At 42.2% G+C, this 23,409-nt stretch overlaps 1 protein-coding gene across 3 annotated transcripts in view; it reads right to left on the minus strand.

The window, feature by feature from the left end:
* Nucleotides 1–23,409, minus strand: part of focad (focadhesin) — a 190,810-nt gene that overhangs the window by 39,077 nt on the left and 128,324 nt on the right. For all 3 annotated transcript variants that reach the window (XM_048526877.2, XM_048526878.2, XM_059642923.1), the window contains exons 28-34: nt 21,802–21,891; nt 18,739–18,886; nt 16,025–16,144; nt 8,523–8,645; nt 5,971–6,048; nt 4,689–4,760; nt 1,326–1,428 (exon numbers count right to left, since the gene is read on the minus strand). In XM_048526877.2, the coding sequence (XP_048382834.1) occupies nt 1,326–1,428; nt 4,689–4,760; nt 5,971–6,048; nt 8,523–8,645; nt 16,025–16,144; nt 18,739–18,886; nt 21,802–21,891 (734 nt within the window). The remainder of the gene's footprint in view (nt 1–1,325; nt 1,429–4,688; nt 4,761–5,970; nt 6,049–8,522; nt 8,646–16,024; nt 16,145–18,738; nt 18,887–21,801; nt 21,892–23,409) is intronic.

Raw genomic sequence — 23,409 nt, forward strand, 5'->3', positions numbered from 1 at the left:
TTTCATCCTGCACACCCATCTCCTATACTGCACTCCATTCCAGGAATTCCCAATTAAACAGCAAAGCAGGAACATGAGCTCATCCACAGATCTTTATTGGACTCATTGTTGAATCAGTTACAGTGATAAGGGTTAACTCAACAAATTTAACCCCTCTGCACACCTTCCCCTTGATAGAGATAAGTAATTCAAATTGTTGGGGACTACAAGAACGAACTCGATGTTGTAACACTGTTCTTGAGCAAGTTCAGAAATAAATATAAACTTAACTACTTTGTTAATGTCAGTTCTTAGCTAATCGTGCTCACTATTGAGACATTAAAGGATGCACAAGCGTAAATGGAATGACTTGTTCTCCATTTTCACTCCATTGTTGCTTGATCACTTTTCAATATCCCCTCTAAAGGTACAGCAAGTTGAGGAGTTCACTCTGCAGAATCATGGAGCACACTCACTCAAAGGGAAAAGAAGTGTAAGGTGTTACAAAATCAGAATGAGCTAACACAAGATTGATCATTAATCTTTATTATTAATTGTTCATTAAGGCAACTAACACATTCTAATTAGAAGGGACCACAGAGAAGTCTAGTAGCTGACTACAGTAGATCTCAGATGAGCTTTGTTTGAGGCAAGATGTTTAAAAAACCTTCTCTCCTGCAGATGACAATAAAAATAATTTTACAGGTTTATTTCAAGAGGGCTGCTGTGGTCGTAGCGTACACGCTCTGTCTCCAATGACTGAGGTCCAACTCTCTACTGTTGTAAAACCCCCTCCGGTGCTTGCTACAGAGGGGAAATGAAGAAAAATGGCAGCAACGACTAATCTCAAAAACAAGGCTCAAGGTCAATGGACAGAAATCAATTGTCTATCACAGGGTATTGTTTCTCCACGCTCAGGTGTGGCTTATGAGAAATGTATCACGTGTGCGCGTGCATACCTCTGGGCATCTGTCTATTGCCTGCCAGCTCTGGGATGTTGCTGGAGCTGGTAGATATGGGCATCAACCAAATAAGGCAGCTTTCTTCAAGGACACTCCCAAAGGCTTTCTCTCAACAAAACCCCCTCAAAGCCTTGTGTTTCTACCTCAAATGATCATCAAAGATTTTGACCACATACTGTATCCTGGAGACACAAGTTGCTTTATATATTGAAGAACCACATCCACACAGGAAACTAAATTTGTGGAATTCATCCTACAATGGGATGGAGATAATTCCCAACTATGCTTTGAAACACCTTGGTAAGAGTCTGCCTCCTTTCAGCTACAATCTCCTCCGGCCCTCCATGATCTTTGCACTCCTCCAATTCTCCTCATATTACTAACCTGATGTTCGGCTCTGACTGGATGATATGTTGGTCAGGTGTAGATGTCCTAAAGCATAGGCAGCATTCGACTGGAGTCCAATCACACCAGAAAAACTAATTGTCTGTGAGAAAGCAAAGATACAACAGGTGGATAAATAAACATGCAACACAAAGAAGTGTAATGTCCAAAACGGTTTAATGTACGCAGGTTTTTCAATAATACCTTTGCAGAGTTCAAATGAAAACACATTTTCTTTCTCCCCCTTTAGCTTCCATCTCTGTATTTCACATTTAGTGGTAAAATTGCAACTTATTCATTTCTAACATTACTAACGCTATAGAGAGGCACAGCATCCAGGAACCACAAGTTACATATCTGCAAACATCTTAATGAATGAAAGAGAAGGTGTGTTGTGAGATTAACTTCTTGTTAACATAATGATACCATGCTCCGAAGTGATCACATTAAATAACTGTTATACATACAGCTTCTATGAAATGGATATCAATTCAAATAATTTGATGCAAGATTGTATTTGATATCAAAGGCATTTTGCACAATACAGAGCCTACTCTCACCCCTTTCAGCTTATTTGCTTGTTTAGATTTTAACGAAATGAGAAGTGGGCTCTTTAAACAGATGACCACAAGTTTCCAGTGGTCAAAACCTGAACTTTTACATTCAGGATTATGCGCACATCATTGTTCAGTACATATAAGCAGTTTTGTTGTTCTTGTATAAGAGAAATTTCTCACTGTTCTACTAGGGAACAGATTAGACTCAATTAAACCACCAGTTCAGACTAAACTTTGCCATGAGGATAACTAATTCATTCTACGCCAATATTATCAACTGAAATATAAACCAAATTCATCTGAATTTCTGTAACAGAAAGTTAAACATAATGGACTCTGCAAACACTTTAAAAGTTTATTTCATTTTTGAGAGAAGTTAAATATATGGTTGGTTGATAAATACATTGATGTTCTTCCTCCACTGCATATGATTTAGTTTTGTATTATCTTATTGTTTGTTGACATATTTCAGAACATCAATTTCTCAGATCAGATCCGAGACGTGACAGATCATACAAGCAATAAGTTGATTGCTTATTTTGGTGGCAGGGTACAAGATTAAGATATTGAGCTTGATGATCAGCTAAGGGATCACTGTAGAAAATGTTTGAGGCCTACTCAGGCTCCTATCTTATATGTTGAGTGCACATCAACATGAACCCAAATGGAACTAAGCAAAAATTATTCAACTACTTGCTAAATTAATTTGTGCCACTGAGTACTCAATTGCCATTTCGTACAATAAAATGGAGCTTGTATTAAGCTGGTAAAAGAAACTGGTGAATAATCTCACCAAATTACTTCACTAACTTCACTCTGAATTTTGACTGCATTCTCTCATCACTAAAATCTTCTTCACTAATACTCCATGTATCCAAAAGTTCAAATCATCTTCTCAAGATCCACTGTACACTCAGTCATGTCTATAGTCACCTGGCCAGCTAAAGAACAGCAATCCCTATTGAGCTGAACACTGCACAACAAGGCTTTCAACATGGAAAACAATCTATCTACTTCTATATATCAAGCTTCTTGTTGGTAAACAGTACCATGTTAAACATGTCATCATTTGGCACCAGAGATAATACGGTGTGGAGCTGGATGAACACAGCAGGCCAAGCAGCATCAGAGGTGCAGGAAGGCTGACGTTTCGGGCCTAGGCCCTTCTTCTCAAAACCTTGTTTAAAAAGTTAAGAATTTGTATTGCTGTTAAAACAGTGTCACTGAAATTAGTCTTCTGCATGTTTCTGGAAGGCTTACTGAAGTTTATAAAGGGAGGTGGCAGCATAATGGTAATGTTTTTCACTGGTAGTCCAGAATACCCATACTGATGGGCAGCACAAAGGCTCAGTGGCTAGCACTGCAGCCTCACAGCACCAGGGACCCGGGTTCAATTCCAGCCTCGGGTGACTGTCTGTGTGAAGTTTGCACATTCTCTCTGTGTCTGTGTGGTTTCTTCCAGGTTTCCTCCCACAGTCCAAAGATGTGCAGGTTAGGTGGACGGGCCATGCTAAATTGTCCCAGAGTGTCCAAACATGTACAGGCTAGGTGGGTTAGCCATGGTAAATGTGGGGTTATGGTAATATGGTGGGATGTTCTTCGGAAGTTTGGTGCAGACTCAATTTCCGTACCGTAGGGATTCTATGAAGCTTTAGAGATTCCGGGTCAAATCCCACCATGGCAGGTGGTGCAATTTGAATTCAATTAGTAAATCTGAAATTAAAAGCTAATCTTCGTAACAACGACCATTTTTGGTTTATGAATGCCCTTGAATGCAGTTCTGACCTGGTCAGGCTTACATGTGGTTCAAGAACCAGGTGTCTGACTCTAAAATGCTCTCTGAAATGTTCAAGCAAATCAAGAGCAATTTGGGCCAAACTGTGGTCTTGCCAACAATGCCCATATCCCATGAATGAAAAAAGAATTACAAGATTTCAGTGGAGAATTTTGTGATAGAAGATCAACTAAAAGGTAAACAATTCTATTGTCAGCCAAAGTCGCTAAAAAATATAGAACTACAAAATCCAAATAGACCTATAAAACAATGCTTGTAGCTTCACAGACAACAGAGATAATGGGAACTCCAGATGTGGGAGAATCCGAGATAACAAGGTGTGGAGCTGGATGAACACAGCAGGCCAAGGAGCATCTTAGGAGCAGGAAAGCTGATGTTTCAGACCTAGACCCTTCATCAGAAATGGTGGGGGGGGTGGGTTCTGAAATAAATGGGAGAAAGGGGGAGGCGGATAGAAGATGGATAGAGGAAAAGATACATCTTGTTGACCTCCTACTTTCTACGAAAACTCCCATGGATCATCAAGAACAAAATCATCCTGGTTAGTGTGTTGGCTTTAGAACAGAGTAAATTCAGCAAGGGTTAAATAAGATGCTGCACACAGCAATATTGCGAAGGCGAAATGGTTAATGAGACATTTATATTGCTGGGTGTGAGCTTTCCTTGTAACCCAGCCTCAACAGTAGATTCATATTGTTTATCAGTATTAACAAAGCAATACAAAACTTATTGCATTAGCAAGCAACTGCTCCAAGGCCCAGCATGTTATACTTGAGTATCATAGGAATAACTTTAGCTTGCTAGTACATCGAACAGTAAGTTACCACAATGATGCAACGTCTTGTGAAGTATTAAGTTCACAGAGAGACAGCACCATAACAAATCTGCCCAGTGCAGCTGGAGAGTGATGAAAGGAAATTAAAAGATACGCATTAACTCTGACTCAGGGATAACTTACTCGTCAGACTGTTTGATATTGACTTTAGACATTAGCAAGCATTTGAAACTTACCTGAGTCATTGCTCTTATAACCTCATTCATCTTTGATTGAAATTGGGATGACTGGATTGATTCGGATTTCAACTACACAAAGTCAAGAGCAGATGGTTAGGTGGTGTTCAATTCAGTCTAACAATTGAGATTTGCAAAAGAAAAGCCGAAAGAACTGCGGATGCCGTAAAACAGGAACAAAAACAGAAGTTGCTGGGAAAGCTCAGTAGGTCTGGCAGCATCAGTGAAGGAAATAAAACAAAAAAAATCAGAGTTAACATTCTGAATTTGGTGACGCTTCCTCAGAACTGAAACGTTAACTTTGATTTTTTTTTCTTCAAAGGTGCTGCCAGGCCTGCTGAGCTTTTCCAGTAACTTCTGTTTTTGTTTGAGATTTTCAACAGGTTGACGAATGAATATCAGTTCTTTGCATTCTGTTGCATTTCACAAACTAGATCTGTTAATTTTCAATGAAATTTCACATGTAGTTTTATGTTCCAAAAGGTATTTTTGTTTACTGCGTTCAAATCCAAAAATCTGACCCTGTACAAATAGATCATGCCTGTCAAGATGGGTACTGTAAAAAATATGGACCTTTAAGTAAATGCACCACATTTCAATAAACATTCTATTGTACTGAAGATGCAGCTTTACAAATTCTGCCACAAATCAACCTGACCTGCTCTTACTTTTTTCATGATATTTCTATCTGAAAAAGTGTTCCTGACAGGCTAAAGCCATATTTATTTAAATATAACAAATCTACATTGATTCAATTTTCAGTCAGGTGACATTAAATGAATTCTACAATAATAAGGAAGGAAAGAGTTTATATGAATGCTAGCTATTCTTCAAATGAGAGACTGCTAAATCCATCACACATGCCTGTGTTTACACCTATCAAGTGCTGTATCCAAACTGTTCAAATTTCTTTTCCCCTAGCACTAACGTAAAGTCACTGAATTAAAAATATGATGGCAAATGTGAAGGAGATAAACCATTTGTGAAATGGTTTCAAAGCTAAATTCCTGCATACCCCCTCTCGTGATCTGACCAAACTCCATATGAAATTTGCTGTTTAGCACACTTTAAAGATGCCTCAAACACAACAAAAAAAATTATTGGAAATAGTTTCGCTCCACATCATCAATAAATAAATAAATAAATAAATAAATAAATAAATACTCCTGCATTTACTTTCGATAAACTAGTAGAACAGTTTCACTTAATTATTTCTCTAGGCCTCGGAATTGTCAGTTTCAAACAATTTTTGCAGTAGTAAACAATTTCAGATAAAACATACCTGTATCAGGGAACTTTCAGATCCCACCAAAGCAACAAGACCATTTACTGCAGCTAATCGATGCATTGTGGGGCAACCCTTTGAGAGGCATAAGGAAATGAGAAGGATCAGCTAAAAAGTGTCTCGATAGTTCTCATACATACAGAGACACACAGCGCAACAAGGTTATCAGTCTAGAAAAATAACTGGCTTCCAAACATAATGGGTAGGACATCTGTAAGTACTGTACTTAAATTGGGCATTAGAGGCTTTAACTTGTTCAAGTTATCACTACTTTATTAGCATCAGATACTGTGCTCTGTCAAACATCCTCTACGGGAGCACTTATACAAAAAGAAGGCATCTGTGTTGCATTTAAAGACCGAGTTTGTCTAAGAGCGGTCAGCAAATCATTTTAGATCAGATATGCTCTAGTTTTTAACAGCAGTTATTTCTAGATCATTGGAAGAGATAAAATTACATAAGCTAATAGCAAGTCAGCAGAATACACTAATTAAAATCCTTTATTCAATTGTCATCAGTAGCTCTGTTGATATTTCAAACATTTTGAGAAATAAACCAGCACATCTTGAAAATGCCATGGAAGATCCTGGCAATAAAAAGACAACATATACTGTGCCAAAACATGCTTTCTTCAAAATTTTTGTGTACATGCTCTACAATCCTGACTGCACACTGAAGGTTTACAAAAATGTTTGCAGTTTTATTGAAACTCAGCCCAGGAGGAGGAACTGAAATATAGCCAGCAAATACACAAAAGGAAAGGTGGGTGTTTTGATCTATTATAGGCAGTTTCTCACTTTTTAAAATGTTATACTTGATATGGCAGATGAAGATAAATGCTCAGATTAGCCGATTTCTTCACTGTACAATCCTCTTCCATTGACTAAATTATTCCTTCCAGTGTTCAAACCCCTCTTTCCCAACTGCCCTACATGTACCACAAGACTCTTGCATTCCCAACAATTTTCCCATTCGCACTTACTAACCACCAGCTGGGGCCTAACTCATGTCTTACAAAGGTTTAGCAGAACTTCCTTTGTTTTTGTGCACTGAATGCTTTTGTTTATAAGGCTAAGGGTCCTGAAGTTATTTGTAAAATAACTTTCTCAACATTGTCTGCTACCAAAGATTTGTCTAACTAATAGAGTTAATACTTGGGAGCCACAACATATCTCACACTTGAACTTTCAGAAAATTTTCCAAAAGGGCTCTTGTAAGAGATGAGTGCGTAAAACTGAAGTGCATGAGATTGGGTACAGTATAGTCATGAGTAGAGAACTGGTTGGCGCACAGGAAATAAAGATGAGGAGTAAGCAGGTCTTTAACTAAGTTGGTAGTCAGTGACTGGTGGGGTACAGCAGGGACCAGTGCTTGGGCCCCAGCTATTCACAGCATACATTAATGATTTAGAGGAGGAAACTAAAAGCAGTATCCTCAAGTTTGCAGATGATCCAAAGCTGGGAGCAAGGGTGAGCTGTGAGGAGGTTACAGAGATGCTTCAGTGTGATTCAAACAAGTTCTGTTTTCAGGGCAAATGCATGGCAAATGAAGCATCAAGTGAATAAACATGAAGTTTTCCACTTTGGTAGCAAAAATACAAAGGCAGATAATGTGAATGGCAATAGAATGGGAAAGAAGGTGGTGGAGACCTGGGTGTCCTCATATACCAGTTGCTGAGAGTAAGCATTAAAGGTAAGGCCAGTGGTGAAGAAAGCAAATGGTATGTTGGCTTTCACAGCTAGAGAATTCAAGTACAAGAGCGAGGGTGACTTGCTACAACTGTATAGGGCCTTAATGAGGCCACATCTGGAGCATCGTGTGCAGTTTTTGTCTCTTTTCTGAGAAAGGATGTTCTAGCTGTTGAGGGAGTGCAACCAGGATTTACCAGATTGATTCCTGGGATGGCAAAACTGATGTATGAAGAGAGACTGGATTGCTTAGGACCATACTCACTGGAATTTAGAAGAATGGGGGAGAAATCACGTAGAAAGCTATAAAATTCTAATAGGACTAGACATAATAAACACAGGAAGGATCTTCCTGGTGACTGGAAGGTCTGGAAATAGCCCATTAGGGCTGAGATAAGGAGAAATTTCTTCACGCAGAGAGTGATGAAACTGTGGAATTTACTATCGTAGAAATGTGGCTGAGGACACAACACTGAATGTTCTCAATAAGGAGTAAGAAAGAGTTATAGGGGCTGAAGGGATCAAAGGGTAGGGGAAAAGTGAGAACAGGAGTTGTATGTTTGGCCATGATCAAATTGAATGGCAGTGCAGACTTGAAGCACTCAATGGCCTACTCCTGTTCCTGTGTACTCCTCAGATATCGTTGTTCCTGCATCTCCTTTAAAATCATGCCATAGACTTCACATCATCTCTCCGCACTCTTCCAACTAACATGCATAATTGCGTCTATAATACTTTACTCCCAACTGTAGGCTATTGTTCAATTTCTTTTGGTCTGGAAAATATTGGACATTTGATAATGGAGACAAAACTAGCATCAAATCACTCAACTGCAGACCAATATTATCCACATCAACCCACCTCAGCTAGAAGTATCTTGAGCCAAGCAGGAAGTAGCCTGTTACTGAGGTCTTCGGCCTTACCATGTCCACAGACAGCCAAGCCATGAACTATATTTCCCAGAGCCATAGCAAAACCTGCAGTCTGAGATTTAAAGACAGTTTAGAAATTAAGTTTCAAAGTAGCACAGCCATGCACCAGTGCACATGACTTTTTCACGACTTAGCCCAGATAAGGAAATATGAGAAAGATTTCAATAATCTGCAGAACCACAGCTTTCAGTATCATTATCTTCTGTTCTGTGTTTGATTCCTGCGCTTCCATAAGCTTGGGAGTATTCCACCTTGCTTATTTGACATTACTACTGGTTACCTGAACATACATATAATAAACATACATCAAAGACGATTCAAACTTTAACGTCGCAATTTTAATGTGCACTGAAAAGAGAAAAGGCAAAGGTATCTTAGTCCTGCTGGACCATAGCGCTGACAATTGGTAATGGTTTAACCTGACAGTCTCCATGCCTCAGGTGAGGAGAGGGGTTGGAATGATGGGCCCTTCATGGTAACCTCAACTAGTGTGAGAATTGAACCCATGCTGTTGGTGTCACTCTGCTTCGCAAACTAGCCAATGGAAATTTAAATCTTGGCAAATTTTATATTTGAAGGACAGAATCTCAAACATTTTTCTAACATTCAAGAGGCTTGAATTTGGATTAGTCTGGTAAAGTTAGTTCCACGTCCCAATATATTTAGAAAGCTCTTTATGTTATTTACTGTATGAAAAGCATTAAGAATCAGAGTTATATCACTATTCAGCGCTCAAAGTCATCTGGCCAAGCCAAGTGGATGATAGCGGTTATTGCTACAATGTCTATCTACACAACATATTGTTTGCACTGTGATAATGGGAACTGCAGATGCTGGAGACTCCAAGATAACAAAGTGTGGAGTAGGATGAACACAGCAGGCCAAGCAGCATCTCAGGAGTACAAAAGCTGACGTTTCGGGCCTAAACCCTTCATCAGAAGTCAAGGGAGGGTAGGAGGCCTGGGGGTGGTGTCCAGGAAGAGGACTTGTGTTGGAGGTGGGTGAAAGGGTCAGTGGAGGGAAGGTCAGGCTCCCGGTTAAAGAAGTAAGAGTGGAGGCGAAGGCAGCGGAAAAACTGCTCGATGTCCAAACGTGACTGGTATCCGTTGATGTGTAGGTGGAGGGAGACAAAGGTGAACCCCTTGCTTAGGACTGACCGTTCGTCCTCAGTCAGTGGGAGGTCTGGGGGGATGGTGAAGATTCAGCAGGGCTCTGAAGAAGGGTCTAGGCCCGAAACGTCAGCTTTTGTGCTCCTGAGATGTGCTTGGCCTGCTGTGTTCATCCAGCTCCATACTTTGTTATATTGTTTGCACTGTCTGGCCTGCACAATTTCAAGTGTAAATACTCACATCTTCAGGTATTGATTACAGTTCAGTGTTAAATAAATTCACTGCAACAAGTTGAATCTTTTTCTTTTATGGGAAAGAACTTCTGGAAGAAAACTGAAAATGATCCTATTTAATTTTACCACATCAACAAGTAAACCGGGAACAGGATTTATCAGACAAGAGCAGATAACCCAAACTTAACTTTTACTTTGGGAACGCTGTTTCTCTCGCAACAACTGCTGAGTTTCTCCAGCAATTTCAGTTTATGCTTCAGATTTACAGCACCCACAGTTCTATATATTATTTAAATTTTACTCCAGTCCTCAAGTGTTATTCCACTGGGGTAGGGTGCTGGCAAACAAGCCCGGCTTTTCCTGGACCAGAAAAAAGACCCCAAAGAACATCAGATGCTGGCAATGAGAAACAAAAACACAAACTACTGGAAAAACTCAGCAGGTCAGGGCAGCATTTATGGAGAGAAAGCAGAGTTGCTGTTTCGGGTGCTGTGACCCTTTCTCAGAACACAATCCCTGGATTTGTCATAGATGTTAAATATTGTCACAGAAGTTTGCAAAATTCCCCAGTTTACCTGTCTTTGAGCCCTAGATCAGGCCTGTGCACTTAATGAGAATACTACTTATTACAAATAAACAGATTCTAGCAACAGCTAAACAATGAACTATCAAAACAGCTAAAAGTCGAATCCCCTTTATAAGCCCCAATTACACACAAACAAGGAAGGATGCCATTGGGGCAAAATGGGTGGCAGGCCGCAGTAAGTAAAGATGCTTATTTAACGAGCCAGTGTTGGCATGACAGGCTGAATGGCCTCTTTGTGTACCTTACACTTCTGTGATTCTTGATAAAGTCTGTGACTTGTTGTTAAAAGCCACAAGTTACACCAACTGGGAAATAAACCAGCTTTCTTCAGGCTGAGCCTGGTTTTTGTTTAAAGCGTACAGAAAAGGGCAGATGTTTCCTTTCTGGAGATCAAATGGGTTCTGACCAATGCTTCATGCCACAAGCTGCTCAGCTCCCTGGAGCGAATCACATAGTTGGCAAGCAAAAGACCTTTGTCACGGACAACGGTCGTCAGTCCATAGACCAATCGGCAAACTCTCTTCATACAGGTCCGCAACCCCCAGAACACCCCCAGCTCCAGCCTGTTGGTTTTAATTCCCCCCACAGCCTGAATAAATAGCAGTGAAACAGCACCTACAATAAGTGTCAAATAAATTGACTAGAAAAAATTCTTCGCGCAAACATTTTTTTTCAATAAACTGTCCTTTACCCATTTCAGCCCAAAATCACAACTCAGGAAAATTAAAACTTAATGAATTTAAATGTGTTTCTGGAATCATGTCACCAGGCCTACAAACAGCACCTGATAATAGTTCAAATTATTGAGGGTCTTAATGATGCCCTGTTGTACAGCTAAGCTATAAAGGCCAGGGAAATCCCATCCTTTGTTGCATAAAGTAATCATGACAAGGATGGGAATGATGGTGTCATAATTGACAATATCGTTCAGCTGTGGTACAGGAGGAGGGAGGTCAGTGTTCTTTCTCTTCATTATTATCGAGTGGCTTCTGGTGGATAGTAATAGTAGCATTCAGTGTAATCACCTAGGACTGTCTACTGAAAGTGGTGACTTGGCTGGATATCAAAGAGAAGTAATACAGAATTACAGCATGGAAACAGGCCCTACAATCCAACTAGTCCATGCTGACCAGGTTTCCTAAACCGAATCAGTCCCATTTGCCCCATGTCCCTCTAAATCTTTCCTATTCATGTACCTGCCCAAATGTCTTTTACATTTTGTAACTGTATTTGCGTCTACCACTTCCTCTGGCAGCTCATTTCTTACACACACTGTGTGTGAATAAGTTGCCCCTCTAGTCCCTTTTAAATCTTATCCCCTGCACCTTCAATCTATGCCCTTCAGTTTTGGACTCCCATACCCTGGGGAAAAGGTTGTTCACCTTGTCTATGCCTCTCATGATCTTATAAACCTCTATAAGGGCCCCCCTCAGCCTCCTATGCTCCAGGGGCAAATACTGTCCCAGCCGATCCAGATCTCGTTCTAACCCAAACCTCCACTCCCGGCAATATCATTGTAAACCTTTTCTGCATCTTTTCTAGTTTAGAAATATCATTCCTATAGCAGGGCAACCAGAACTGTAGGTAGTCCTCCAAATGTGGCCTGACCCAATGTCTTGTACAGTGCAACATGAAGAAAAGAGCAAGCTTTCATTTTTATACTGTTCAAATAATTCTCTGCATTTCTCAAATTTTCATAATTATGGTTTACTTTATTAATATTGCAGCAGTTAACTCAGCGTAGCAAATCTCAGGAGAAGAGGTGAACTCATTAATTTTTAAAACAATTGCTTTGGACATCTGCCTTTTCCCCAACATCTGACCTGACCCAAACACATTCAACATTTCACTGCAAAAGGTGGCAACGCCATCAAGGAAGCAAATGGCATTAAGTATGAACCTAGGCCGGGAATTCAAGTCTCACAATCATGATTCTGAATCAAAAGCAAAAGCTGGATTAGCTGTATGGAGAAACCTTTTGACAGATGAACTTTAAGACACATCAATTTTATGCCACTTCATGAATTAACAGATTTCATTTCTGTGAAAGTAGACAAGACTTGAATTGAATTCTGCAATGCCTGTCAGGTTTCCTGATTTCTTTGACCAGTTTTCCCTCTAAAATCATTTGGAAGAAATAAAAATTAAACAGTTGCCTTAAGTGCTGGGTTTAAAAGAAGAAAGCCCACAGGTTACATGCAGATTTTGCAGAATACAATTTTTAGATGGACAAACCTATTCTGAACCAGAGCAATCAGGCAACGGAGGAATCATGTCATGCCAGGAACTAACAACAAACATTCATATCTCACGCTGATGGGGCATTCTTCCAACTGAGCTTTGGAAGCTAATTAACAAGAGGAAATATAGTACATTGACTAGCAGCCCCTCTGACAAACTCCTTGACCAAGGGAAGGGCTCAGAAACAAAGCTCCCGTTTCTTCTGAAGAGAAAAATGTGGCAAACAAAGCATCAAAAATCAGCAACTCAGGCTTAGGGATAATACGAGCTTTCCCCACTTTCAAAACAACCTGCTCAGCAATGTGGCTCAGTGGTTAGCACTGCTGTCTCAGAGTGCCAGGGACCTAGGTTCAATTCCAGCCTTGGGTTATCATCCGTGCGGAGTTTGCATGTTCTCCCTGTGTCTGTATGGGTTCCTCCAGGTACTCTGGGTTTCCTCCCACAGTCTAAAGATGTGCAGGATAGGTGAATTGGTCATGCTAAATTGCCCAGTGTCCAGGGGTAGACAGGCTTGATGGGTTAGCCATGGGAAATGCAGGGCTATGGTGATAGGGGGGGGGGGGGGGGGGGAGTGGCTTTGGTGGAATGCTTTTTTTTTTATTCATTTGTAGGATGTGGGCATCGCTGGCTGGCCAGTGTTTCTTGCCATCCCTAGTTGCCCTTGGGAAGGTGGTAGTGAGCTGCCTTCTTGAACCGCTGCAGTCCACCTGCTGTAGGTTGACCCCCAATGCCCTTAGGGAGGGAATTCCAGCATTTTGACCCAGCGGCAGTGAAGGAACGGTGATATATTTCCCAGTCAGGATGGTGAATGACTTGGAGGGGAGCTTGGAGGTGGTGGTGTTCCCATATACCTGGTGTTCCCATACACCTGCTGCCCTTGTCTTTTGAAATGGAGGCGTTTGTGGGTTTGGAAGGTGCTGTCTGAGGATCTTTGGTGAATTTCTGCAGTGCATCGTGCAGATTGTACACACTGCTGCTACTGTGCACCGGTGGTGGAGGGAGTGGATGCTGGTGGATGTGGTGCTAATCAAGCAGCTGCTTTGTCCTGGATGGTGTCAAGCTTCTTGAGTGTTGTTGGGGCTGCACCCATCCAGGCAAGTGGGGAGTATTCCATCACACTCCTTACTTGTGCCTTGTAGATGTTGGACAGGCTCTGGGGAGTCAGGAGGTGAGTTACTCGCTGCAGTATTCCCAGCTTCTGGCCTGTAGGTCCTGCTCTTCAAAGGGTTGGTGTACACTCTAAGGGCTGACTGGCATCTTGCTGCACTGAACACATCCTAGGATTTGCACTGCAACTATCACTAGTTATATCTGTCGAAGAAATTCTGGTGTTGTAATAGGTCTTCCTTTCAGCAACATAAGACAGACTCAGTCGACAGTAGGGATTCTGTGATCCCGAAATGCAGTGGCTGACCTCCAGAGCAGGTGGGAACGGAACCCGTGCCACCTGGCTCAAAGTCAGGGACATTACCAGTGCCCCACAATTTTTAAACAGGCTCAAAAATGCTGGAGGAAGAGTGGCTAGAAGGTGTCATATCTAAGAGATAATGGGAACTGCAGATGCTGGAGATTCCAAGATAATAAAATGTGAGGCTGGATGAACACAGCAGGCCAAGCAGCATCTCAGGAGCACAAAAGCTGACGTTTCGGGCCTAGACCCTTCATCAGAGAGGGGGATGGGGGGAGGGAACCGGAATAAATAGGGAGAGAGGGGGAGGCGGACCGAAGATGGAGAGTAAAGAAGATAGGTGGAGAGGGTGTAGGTGGGGAGGTAGGGAGGGGATAGGTCAGTCCAGGGAAGACGGACAGGTCAAGGAGGTGGGATGAGGTTAGTAGGTAGATGGGGGTGCGGCTTGGGGTGGGAGGAAGGGATGGGTGAGAGGAAGAACCGGTTAGGGAGGCAGAGACAGGTTGGACTGGTTTTGGGATGCAGTGGGTGGGGGGGAAGAGCTAGGCTGGTTGTGTGGTGCAGTGGGGGGAGGGGATGAACTGGGCTGGTTTAGGGATGCAGTGGGGGTCATATCTAAGTCAGTTAGTGTGATACACAAATGTGGGGCAGCCTACCACATCCCTTATTTTGATCAAACTTATATCTGCACTGACTGAGCTAAAGAAACACAATTGCTGCTCTGCATATTTATTTGTCGTGAAAGAAAACAATTTAACAGTTCACACGAAGCCTCATTTCACAATGTTTTTTGATCATTGTGCTCATGTAGCAAGGAAGGGAAGATTCAGAGAACAACATGAATGTTTGGTTCAAGCTACCAATGGTGGCCCTTCGCTCCCGATCCTACTTTGTGTGATCAGATGATTGGAGATGTGAAGCAGTATGAGTTGGCTCCCACAGACGTGAGAACTTAACATCACTTACAGGAGTAAATTCTTTTATTCACTCACGGGAAACTGGGCATCATAGGCTAGGACAGTATTTATTGACCAAAGGGTAGTTAAGAGTCAATCACATTGCTGTGGGACTGGAGTTACTATGAACTATCCTTGCCCCATCCAGCCTATCTCTTCAAATCTGAAGTGATGCACTTGGGCAGGACGAACAAGGTGAGGGAATACATGATGAACAGTAGGACCCTGGGAAGCAAGGATCAGAGGAACCTTGACGTGCATGTACACTGGTCCCTGAAGGTATCAGGTGGATAAAGTGGTTTAGAAGGCACACAGGATTCTTGTCTTTATTAGTCGAGGCAGAGAGTTTAAAAGCAGGGATGTTATACTGAAACTGTATAAAAAGTTGGCTAGGCCAAACAGTGATAGTAACGTGTGCAGCTCTGGAAGCCACATTATAAGGAGGGCTGTGACTGCACTGAATAGGATTTAAAGATGATTTTCCAGGATGCCGCCTGGACTGGGGAGTTTTAGCTTTCGAGAGAGATTGGACAAACTCGGGTTGAGACACTGGTGAGACCAGTAATGAACGAATGACATAATGGAGCGGGTTCGAGGGACTGAATGGCCTACTCCTGCTCCTAGTTTTTATATTCTTATGCTATGGGCTAGGTAGCTCTGAGCATCAGAGATAAAATACATGACAGTAAAACTAATTACATGTTCAGTTTTATCTGCTTTTCTCCTCTCCTCTTCTGAAGGCATAGGCCCTAAAATTCAATTGGGGCTTGGAATCATCTGACCTCTGATTGGAACTGCAACAGGAAACTGGCTGAGCCCAGTTATGAAAGGTTTGACAACTGCTCTTTTAAGTTGCATTTCTTAAGTGGCAGCATTTGAACACAGACTGATCACTGACCTGTTGGCTCTGTTCTGTCAGACTCCGCAACTTGTTCATGATCTCTTCAGCCTCATTAGCTTGTATGATCCCAGCACTGAAAGCAGAAACACTCACGCATGCCACTGCATAAGCCAATACCTGAAAGAGATGACGGTCATGAACTTCCTATCACCATTAATTGTCTTATAGCGCAGAGACAATTGAAAATGACAATTAAAATTCATAAATAGTGTACAGCTTAAATTAATTCTATCCCCTGATTTCCCAGTAATTACTGTGGCCAGGAAATTGGGTGGAAAGACAAAGAGCTAACATTTCGACTTCGATAATAATTTCTTCAGAACTGAAAAGCATTGGACAGCGATACATTTGATCTGATTGACAAAGGAGAAAGAGAAGCAAGTGGAACAGATGGTGAGGGTGCGCACAACAAAGGACAAAGGGAGTGGAGGGACAGAAGAGATGTTCATAGTAGGCGTGAAAAGTAGAAACTATCTCTGTTGAGAACAAACCCATGCAAACGCGATGCAAGTGTGGAGGAAGGTGGTGTTATCAAAATGGATGCATATCCATGGTCTGAAGTTGTTAAACTCAATATTCAGTCCTGTAAGGCTGTTCAAGTGCCTAAGTGGAAAATGAACTGCCTTTTTTTCCAGAGATAACATGGTGTGAAGCTGGCTGAATACAGCGGGCCAAGCAGCATCAGAGGAGCAGGAAAGTTTGACATTTTGGGTCAGGACCCTTCTTCAGAAGAAGGGTCCCGACCCGAAACATCAAACTTTCCTGCTCCTCTGATGCTGCTTGGCCCGCTGTATTCATCCAGCTTCACACTGTGTTATCTCAGATTCTCCAGCATCGGCAATTCCTAGTATCTCTGCCTTTCCTTCGGCTTGGGTTAGTTTTCACTGGAGTACTGCAGCATTGAAATATTCTCACAAGAAAAAAATGATTGAGGATAAGAGGAGGATAAATTGGAAGCATCCCTGTGGAAAGAGATATTGCTGCAACAGATGCAATAGGGACAGTGAAATTGGCAAAATGGACTGAAATATTTCCAGGAAATGGTGCGTGAGGACGTAAGTCATGGCAAGAAAGAGAAACAGAGAAGGCAAGGAAGGGATGGGAAAAGTCAAAATGAACTATAGGATCATAGAATCCCTCCAGTGCAGAAAGAGGCCATTCAGCCCATGGAGTCTGAGTGACCCTCCAAAGAGCATCTCACCCATAACTGACCCTCTACCCTATCCGCGTAACCCTGCATTTGCCATGGCTAACCCACCTGGCCTGCACACCCCTGGACATTACGGGCAATTTAGCACATCTCTGGATGTGCAACCAAGTGAATGTGAGAGAAGCATGAAAACTGGAAGCAAAATTGATTAATTGTTCAAATTTCGGGTGACAGCAGGAAGCAGCATTGATAACATCACTGATGTACCAGCGAAAGGGTTGTGGGCGAGTGTCAGAGTAGGACTGGAACAAGGAATATTCTACATTCCCCATAATCAAACAAGCATAACTGGGGCTCATGCAGGTACCCATGGCCACACCTTTTGTTTGTGGAAATCAAGGCGAGTCCAAAAAAAAAACAAATAATTGGTAAATGTGAGATCTTGTCTTGGAATTTCAAAACAGTCTTTCCAACCCTGGAGATCTGCCTGGGCACTTTGAAAACCCCTTTGGAAGATACTTGAGGTATTGGAGATTATGGTGGGTTTTGGAGTGCAGGCTTAAAGGGAACATCAAGCAAGAGAGGCAGCCTAGATCTCTCTCCCGTCTACTTCTGCTGACAAAAGAAGATGGAATTCAACAAGCAAGGACAGCAGAAAAAGACATGAGCCTTTTAGACGGGGCAGACAGAAGACAGCAAGCTCCTCCCAACCTCAGCCTGTTGCTTTCCTAGCGACCAGAATGCCCAAAATCCAGGCATCAGCCGCAGACTAATTAACTACCCTCAAAGCCACCTTGAAGCTGAAGAAAATATGAGAAAAATCTTTGCTGACAAGGGTAAAAATTAAAAACCCAATGCAATCACAACCTTTGGCCATATTAGAGCCTCCATTGAGCATATACCAGTTCCTGGCTGAATACACGTCGCTCTCAAGCCTCCAAGAACTCTGCTGCAGACTTACAAAAGAACAGAATTAGAAAGTTTCCCTCCCTGATAATACCTTCTTGATGGCAAAGGGGCAAAATGGTTTCTGGTAAAAAAAAGATGGAAAATCCCTTCTATCCGGGGCCGGATCAGGATCGTGGGCATGTTATGGCTCACTAGCAGTGCCGTGGCTCAGTGGTTAGCACTCCTGCCTCACGGAGTCAGGGGCTCGGGTTCAATTCCGCCCTTGGGCAACTAACCCTGATGGAGTTTGCACATTTTCTCTGATTCTGCGCCAGTTTCCTCCAGGTACTCCAACTTCCTCCCACAGTCCAAAGATGTACAGCTTAGGTGGGCTGGCAATCCTAATTTGCCCAAAAGTGTCCATGGGTATGCAGACTAGTTGGATTAGCCATAGGAAATGCAGGGTTACAGGGATAGGGTAGGGGGTTGGTTATGGGTGAGATGTTCTTTGGAGGGTCAGTGAAACTCAATGGGCTGAATGACCTGCTTCCACACTGTAGAGATTTATCGGATTCTGGTCCGTTATATCAAGGTAAAACGAACATTTTTCTATGAAGGTTCAAGCAACTCTCTATTCCGGACACAAAACTACTTAATTCTGAGCCAGTCCTACCTCTTGGTATACCCTGCTCTGAGACGTGCTTTCATCCAAGCTGCGACAGAGTTCGCAAAGGGAGACAGACACGTGCACACGGCTCTCTGTTTGGCTGCTTTGGCTCATCAGGGACAGAACCAGCCCCACTCCCAGGATGCAGCCCATACTGCAAAAATAAAAACAACATGTATCGAGAGAATAATCGCTACTGCCTGAGAGACTTTCCCCTCCATGCCCTGCAGGGCTAACATTGGTTTTTCTGTATTCACATCGCAAAGCAAAACAGAACTCGTTACATGGGTAGGTGGTAAATTTAAACTTTGGGATTACTGTACTGAACAAATTCCATCACATACTACATTACTTTGGCAAGTAGTCACTCAGAATCCTGGCCTCAAAAGTGGTAATCGAGTAATTTTACACAAATCTTTTCGGTGCAAAACACAGCTGGATGTAGGGAGTGGAGCAGATCACTGGAGCAGAAACTGTACAGAAGGTGATTATTAGAGAATGGGAAGGAATTATTACTTTGCTTTCAAGCCTAAGAATCCCTGTCATTAAGGTACTGCTCATCAGGGCTCGAGAGTTTTAAGCTTGGTGAAAATGGTCCAGTAGGCATAAAGACTAATACTTTGGAAATTAAAACAGATAAAGCCCATATTCTGGGTATAAAACTCCACAGGGTTTCAGACCATCCACGTGGCATGCTGAGGTGATGATGTGGCAGTCATAATCCTGTTACAATCTCTAATCAAGGCTGTTAGCCAAGACTTTGGAAACTCTTATTGGCACGCATGGCTACATCTGTAGCACTGCCATGGTTACCCTGCCCTACGCAACTGAGTGCTGGCGGCAACAAGCTTGCCCCAGGCTCTAAGGAGGGCAGTCAACAAAAAGGCAAGGCTGGGAGACAGACTGTTTCAATCGTACCACTGATTCCCTTCCAAATTTTCTATTTTTCAAATTCAGTGCATACAGCAGCAAGTCGTCAGGCAAAGACAGAAGAATCTCTTATTCCCGCAGTATTCCCAGATGGACTATATGGAATCGGCATAGGAGGAAACTATTCAACCCATCATGTCTGTACTAGCTCCCAAAAAGGGCTACCCAAACTAGCCCCACTCTCCAGCTCTATCTTCACTGCCCTGGTAGTAACCTGACATTCTCTACCCTGCATCATGGAGGAATATGCGCTTTTTAAATTATTTTCTCAAACGTTAACACAAACCTATTCGCTGCAAAAAGTGATTTCACCTGAAACTTCTTTGTGCAGTGGCAGCCAAGCTCAACGGCTGCTCTCGCACTCAGGTCAGGAGTCAGGTCTCCATCAAGTATCACAGCCAGTACAGGGATTGAGCTGTCGGTCCTAGGTGTGGGGGTTAAAAAAGGCATTTGGCATGCTTGCCTTCACTGCTCAGTCCCCTGAGCGTAGGAGTCCAGATATCATGTTGAGCTTGTACAGCACATTGGTGAGGACTCTTCTGGGGTACTGTGTCCAGTTCTGGTGGCCCAGTTAGAGAAAGGTTATTATTAAGTTGGAGAGGTTCAGAAGAGACTTACGAGATCTTATTGCATTCATTCACGGGATGAGGGCGTTGCCGGCTACGCCAACATTTACTGCCCATCCCGAATTGCCCAGAGGCAGTTATGAGTCAACCACACTGCTATGGGTCTAGGAGTCACATGTAGGCCAGGCCAGGTAAGGATAGCAGCTTCTTTCTCGAAAGGACATTAGTAACCAGATGGGTTTTTCTAACAATCAGCAACGGATTCACGGTCATCATTAGACTCTTCATTCCAGATATTTATTGAATTCAAATTCCACCATCTGCCGTGGTGGGATTCGAACCTGGGTCTCTGGGGTAACAGTCCAGCGGTAATATCAATGGGCCGTTGCCCCAGATGCTGGTTATGGAAGGTTAACTAATAAAGAAAAGCTGGGACATTTTTCACTGGAGCACAGGAGGTTCAGAGGTGACCTCATAGATTATGTAAAATCATGAGAGAGAAAGATGGAGTTAATGGTAACTGTCTTTTCCCTAGAATGAGGGATTTCAAGACTGAGGGGCACATTTTTAAGGTGAGAGGACTCAGATTTAAAGATGACATGAGGGGCAAATATTTTACACAGAGGGTATTTGTGTGTGGAATGAACTTCCTGAGCAAGTGGTGGATGTGGGTTCAGTTACAATGTTGAAAAGACATTTGGATAAGTATATGAATAGAAAAGGTTTGGAGGGATATGGGCCAGGAGCAGGCAGGTGGGACCAGTTTAGTTTGGGATTATGTTCGGCATGAACTGATCGGACTGAAGGGTCTGTTTCAGTGCTGTACGACTCTATGACTCTATTCTGCGCTAATCTCTCAATAGCTAACCAAATGAGTTAAACAACAGTGGTTAGCACTGCTGCCTCACAGCGCCAGGGACCCAAGTTCCATTCTACCCTCACGTGGCTGTCTGTGTGGAGTTTGCCCATTCTCCCTGAGTCTGCATGGGTTTCCTCGGGGTGCTCTGGTTTCCTCCCACAGTCCAGTGATGTGCAAGCTAGGTGAATTGGCCCTGGAAAATTGCCCAAAATGTCGAGGTATGTGCAGACTAGGTGGGTTTATGGGGTTAGGGCAGGGGGCTGGGCCTAGGTGGAATTTTCTTCGTAGGGTTGGTGTGGACTCAACGGGCTGCATTCTATGATTCTATGAAATCTCATAAAAGCACATCAAACACACGTAAAGACACGCTCGGAATTCAATTGCAGCAGTACGAATTGAATTATGGATAAATACAACTTAGTAGAGCTAAAACCATGCGTTCAGATTATCATTTTCTTACTGTATAAAATTGTGGGAATATATTTACATATATTGGGAATTACTTGCTAAATGCATTAAATTTTGAACAGAATAAGAAGGGTTTGAACTGGATGTTTGTGGAATGTTGAGATGAAGAAATAGCTCTAGATAGATGAAGAAAAAACTGAACTTGTAAATGAATTTATTCACCCATCTGACAAGTTCATCGTCACCACTTACTGAATTTACAATCATTCCTTAAAGTAAATTAAAAGAAAGCTAATCAAACCGCACTTGTATTCCAAGCTCGTATCAAAGCAACACTTCTCCAGAGCATCCAACGACTTCATGAGCAGTAAATTCATCTTCTGCCCAGAGACATCACTGCCAAAAAGATGATAGAAGACATGAAATTCACATACATTACCTCCTGCTCAGAAACTGACATTGTACATTCTGTAAATTCGAGCATGAAATAGTTTGAAATAATGCATGCTGTGCTTGAGAACCTCAAATGGGCCCATATATATTTCAACAGGACAGAACAGTAAAAACATTCAACATCAACTCTAATTCTAAATGGCTTCTATTGCACACATCTCTTTAGTTATACACAGAATTCCTACACATTCATGCATTATTGAGCACAGCCTGCAATACCTCCAGAGGGGAGAGTGCAATACAGAACAGTCACATACTTAAGATCTTACTTCCTTGATTTTCAGAACTACAATTTTGAAGATTTATTTTATCTCAATTTTCCTTTTATTATAACAGTCACATGGCTTTGATCTTCACTTCTCTTTCTGCTTGCTTTAAACTGAGAATACGGCTTTAATTTGAAATTGCAAAGACTTCAAAGAGCACCACATAATGGAGATAAGCAGTCCTCACTGCAACATTAGGCTTTCATGATTAAAGACACACTTGTCCTGTAGAGTTCGGTATTGTCTAATATCCTGTCAATTTCCACCTGGAACCCTGTATGAAAATTACACTTGCTCTTGGGTTCATCCCCCTCAGAGAAAAAAAAAGTGATTCATTCTTGTAAAAGGTCCTACTAACATTTTATATCAAGGAAGGTCTTCTTGTTGCTTCTCATTCTTAACTGTTTAGTCCTGTGAACTCAGATCTTTTACTGTTTAATTTGCTATATAAATGCAGTGAAAGGATTCTCTTAGGTCATCATCCATTTGTCAAAAAACAGTACAGCACAGGAACAGGCCCTTCCACCATCAAGCCTGCACCAACATGATCCTTTGTTAAACTAAAACATGTTGCCCCTACACGCTGCATATTCCACTATTCCCTGCCCACAAAGGTATCTGTCAGCTCAGAAGTCACACGCCAACAGGATTGTGAAATCACAAGCTTTCAGCCCCTTTTTCTGATGAAGGATCTAGGCCCGAAACGTCAGCTTTTGTGCTCCTAAGATGCTGCTTGGCCTGCTGTGTTCATCCAGTTCCACAGCTTGTTATCTCTTCCAGCCACTTTGACAGGCGAAGACAGGTATGTCCCCTAGTAACTGACATTACTCTCCTCGGAAAAAGATTAACTATCCATACCTCGAAACTTCTATCAGATCATCCTTCAACTTTCAAGCGAAAGCAAACCAAGCTTGTATAATTTCTCCTCATAGCTAATATCTTTCAAACCAGGCAATTTCATGGTAAACAGTTTCTGTACCCTCTCCACATCTTTCTGGTAGTGTGATGGCCAGAACTGTACACGATACTCCAGATGTGTCCAAAGTGAAGTTCGATACATCTGCAATATGACATGCTAATTCTTATATTCTAGGCCCCAACCAACGAAGGCAAGCATGCCATGTGCCTTCTTGACTACCTTGTCCACTTGTATTACCACTTCCAGGGGACTACGGACTATACGTCTAGATCCTTC

Source organism: Stegostoma tigrinum, chromosome 3 (assembly GCF_030684315.1).
Source record: "Stegostoma tigrinum isolate sSteTig4 chromosome 3, sSteTig4.hap1, whole genome shotgun sequence".
Taxonomy (NCBI): domain Eukaryota; kingdom Metazoa; phylum Chordata; class Chondrichthyes; order Orectolobiformes; family Stegostomatidae; genus Stegostoma; species Stegostoma tigrinum.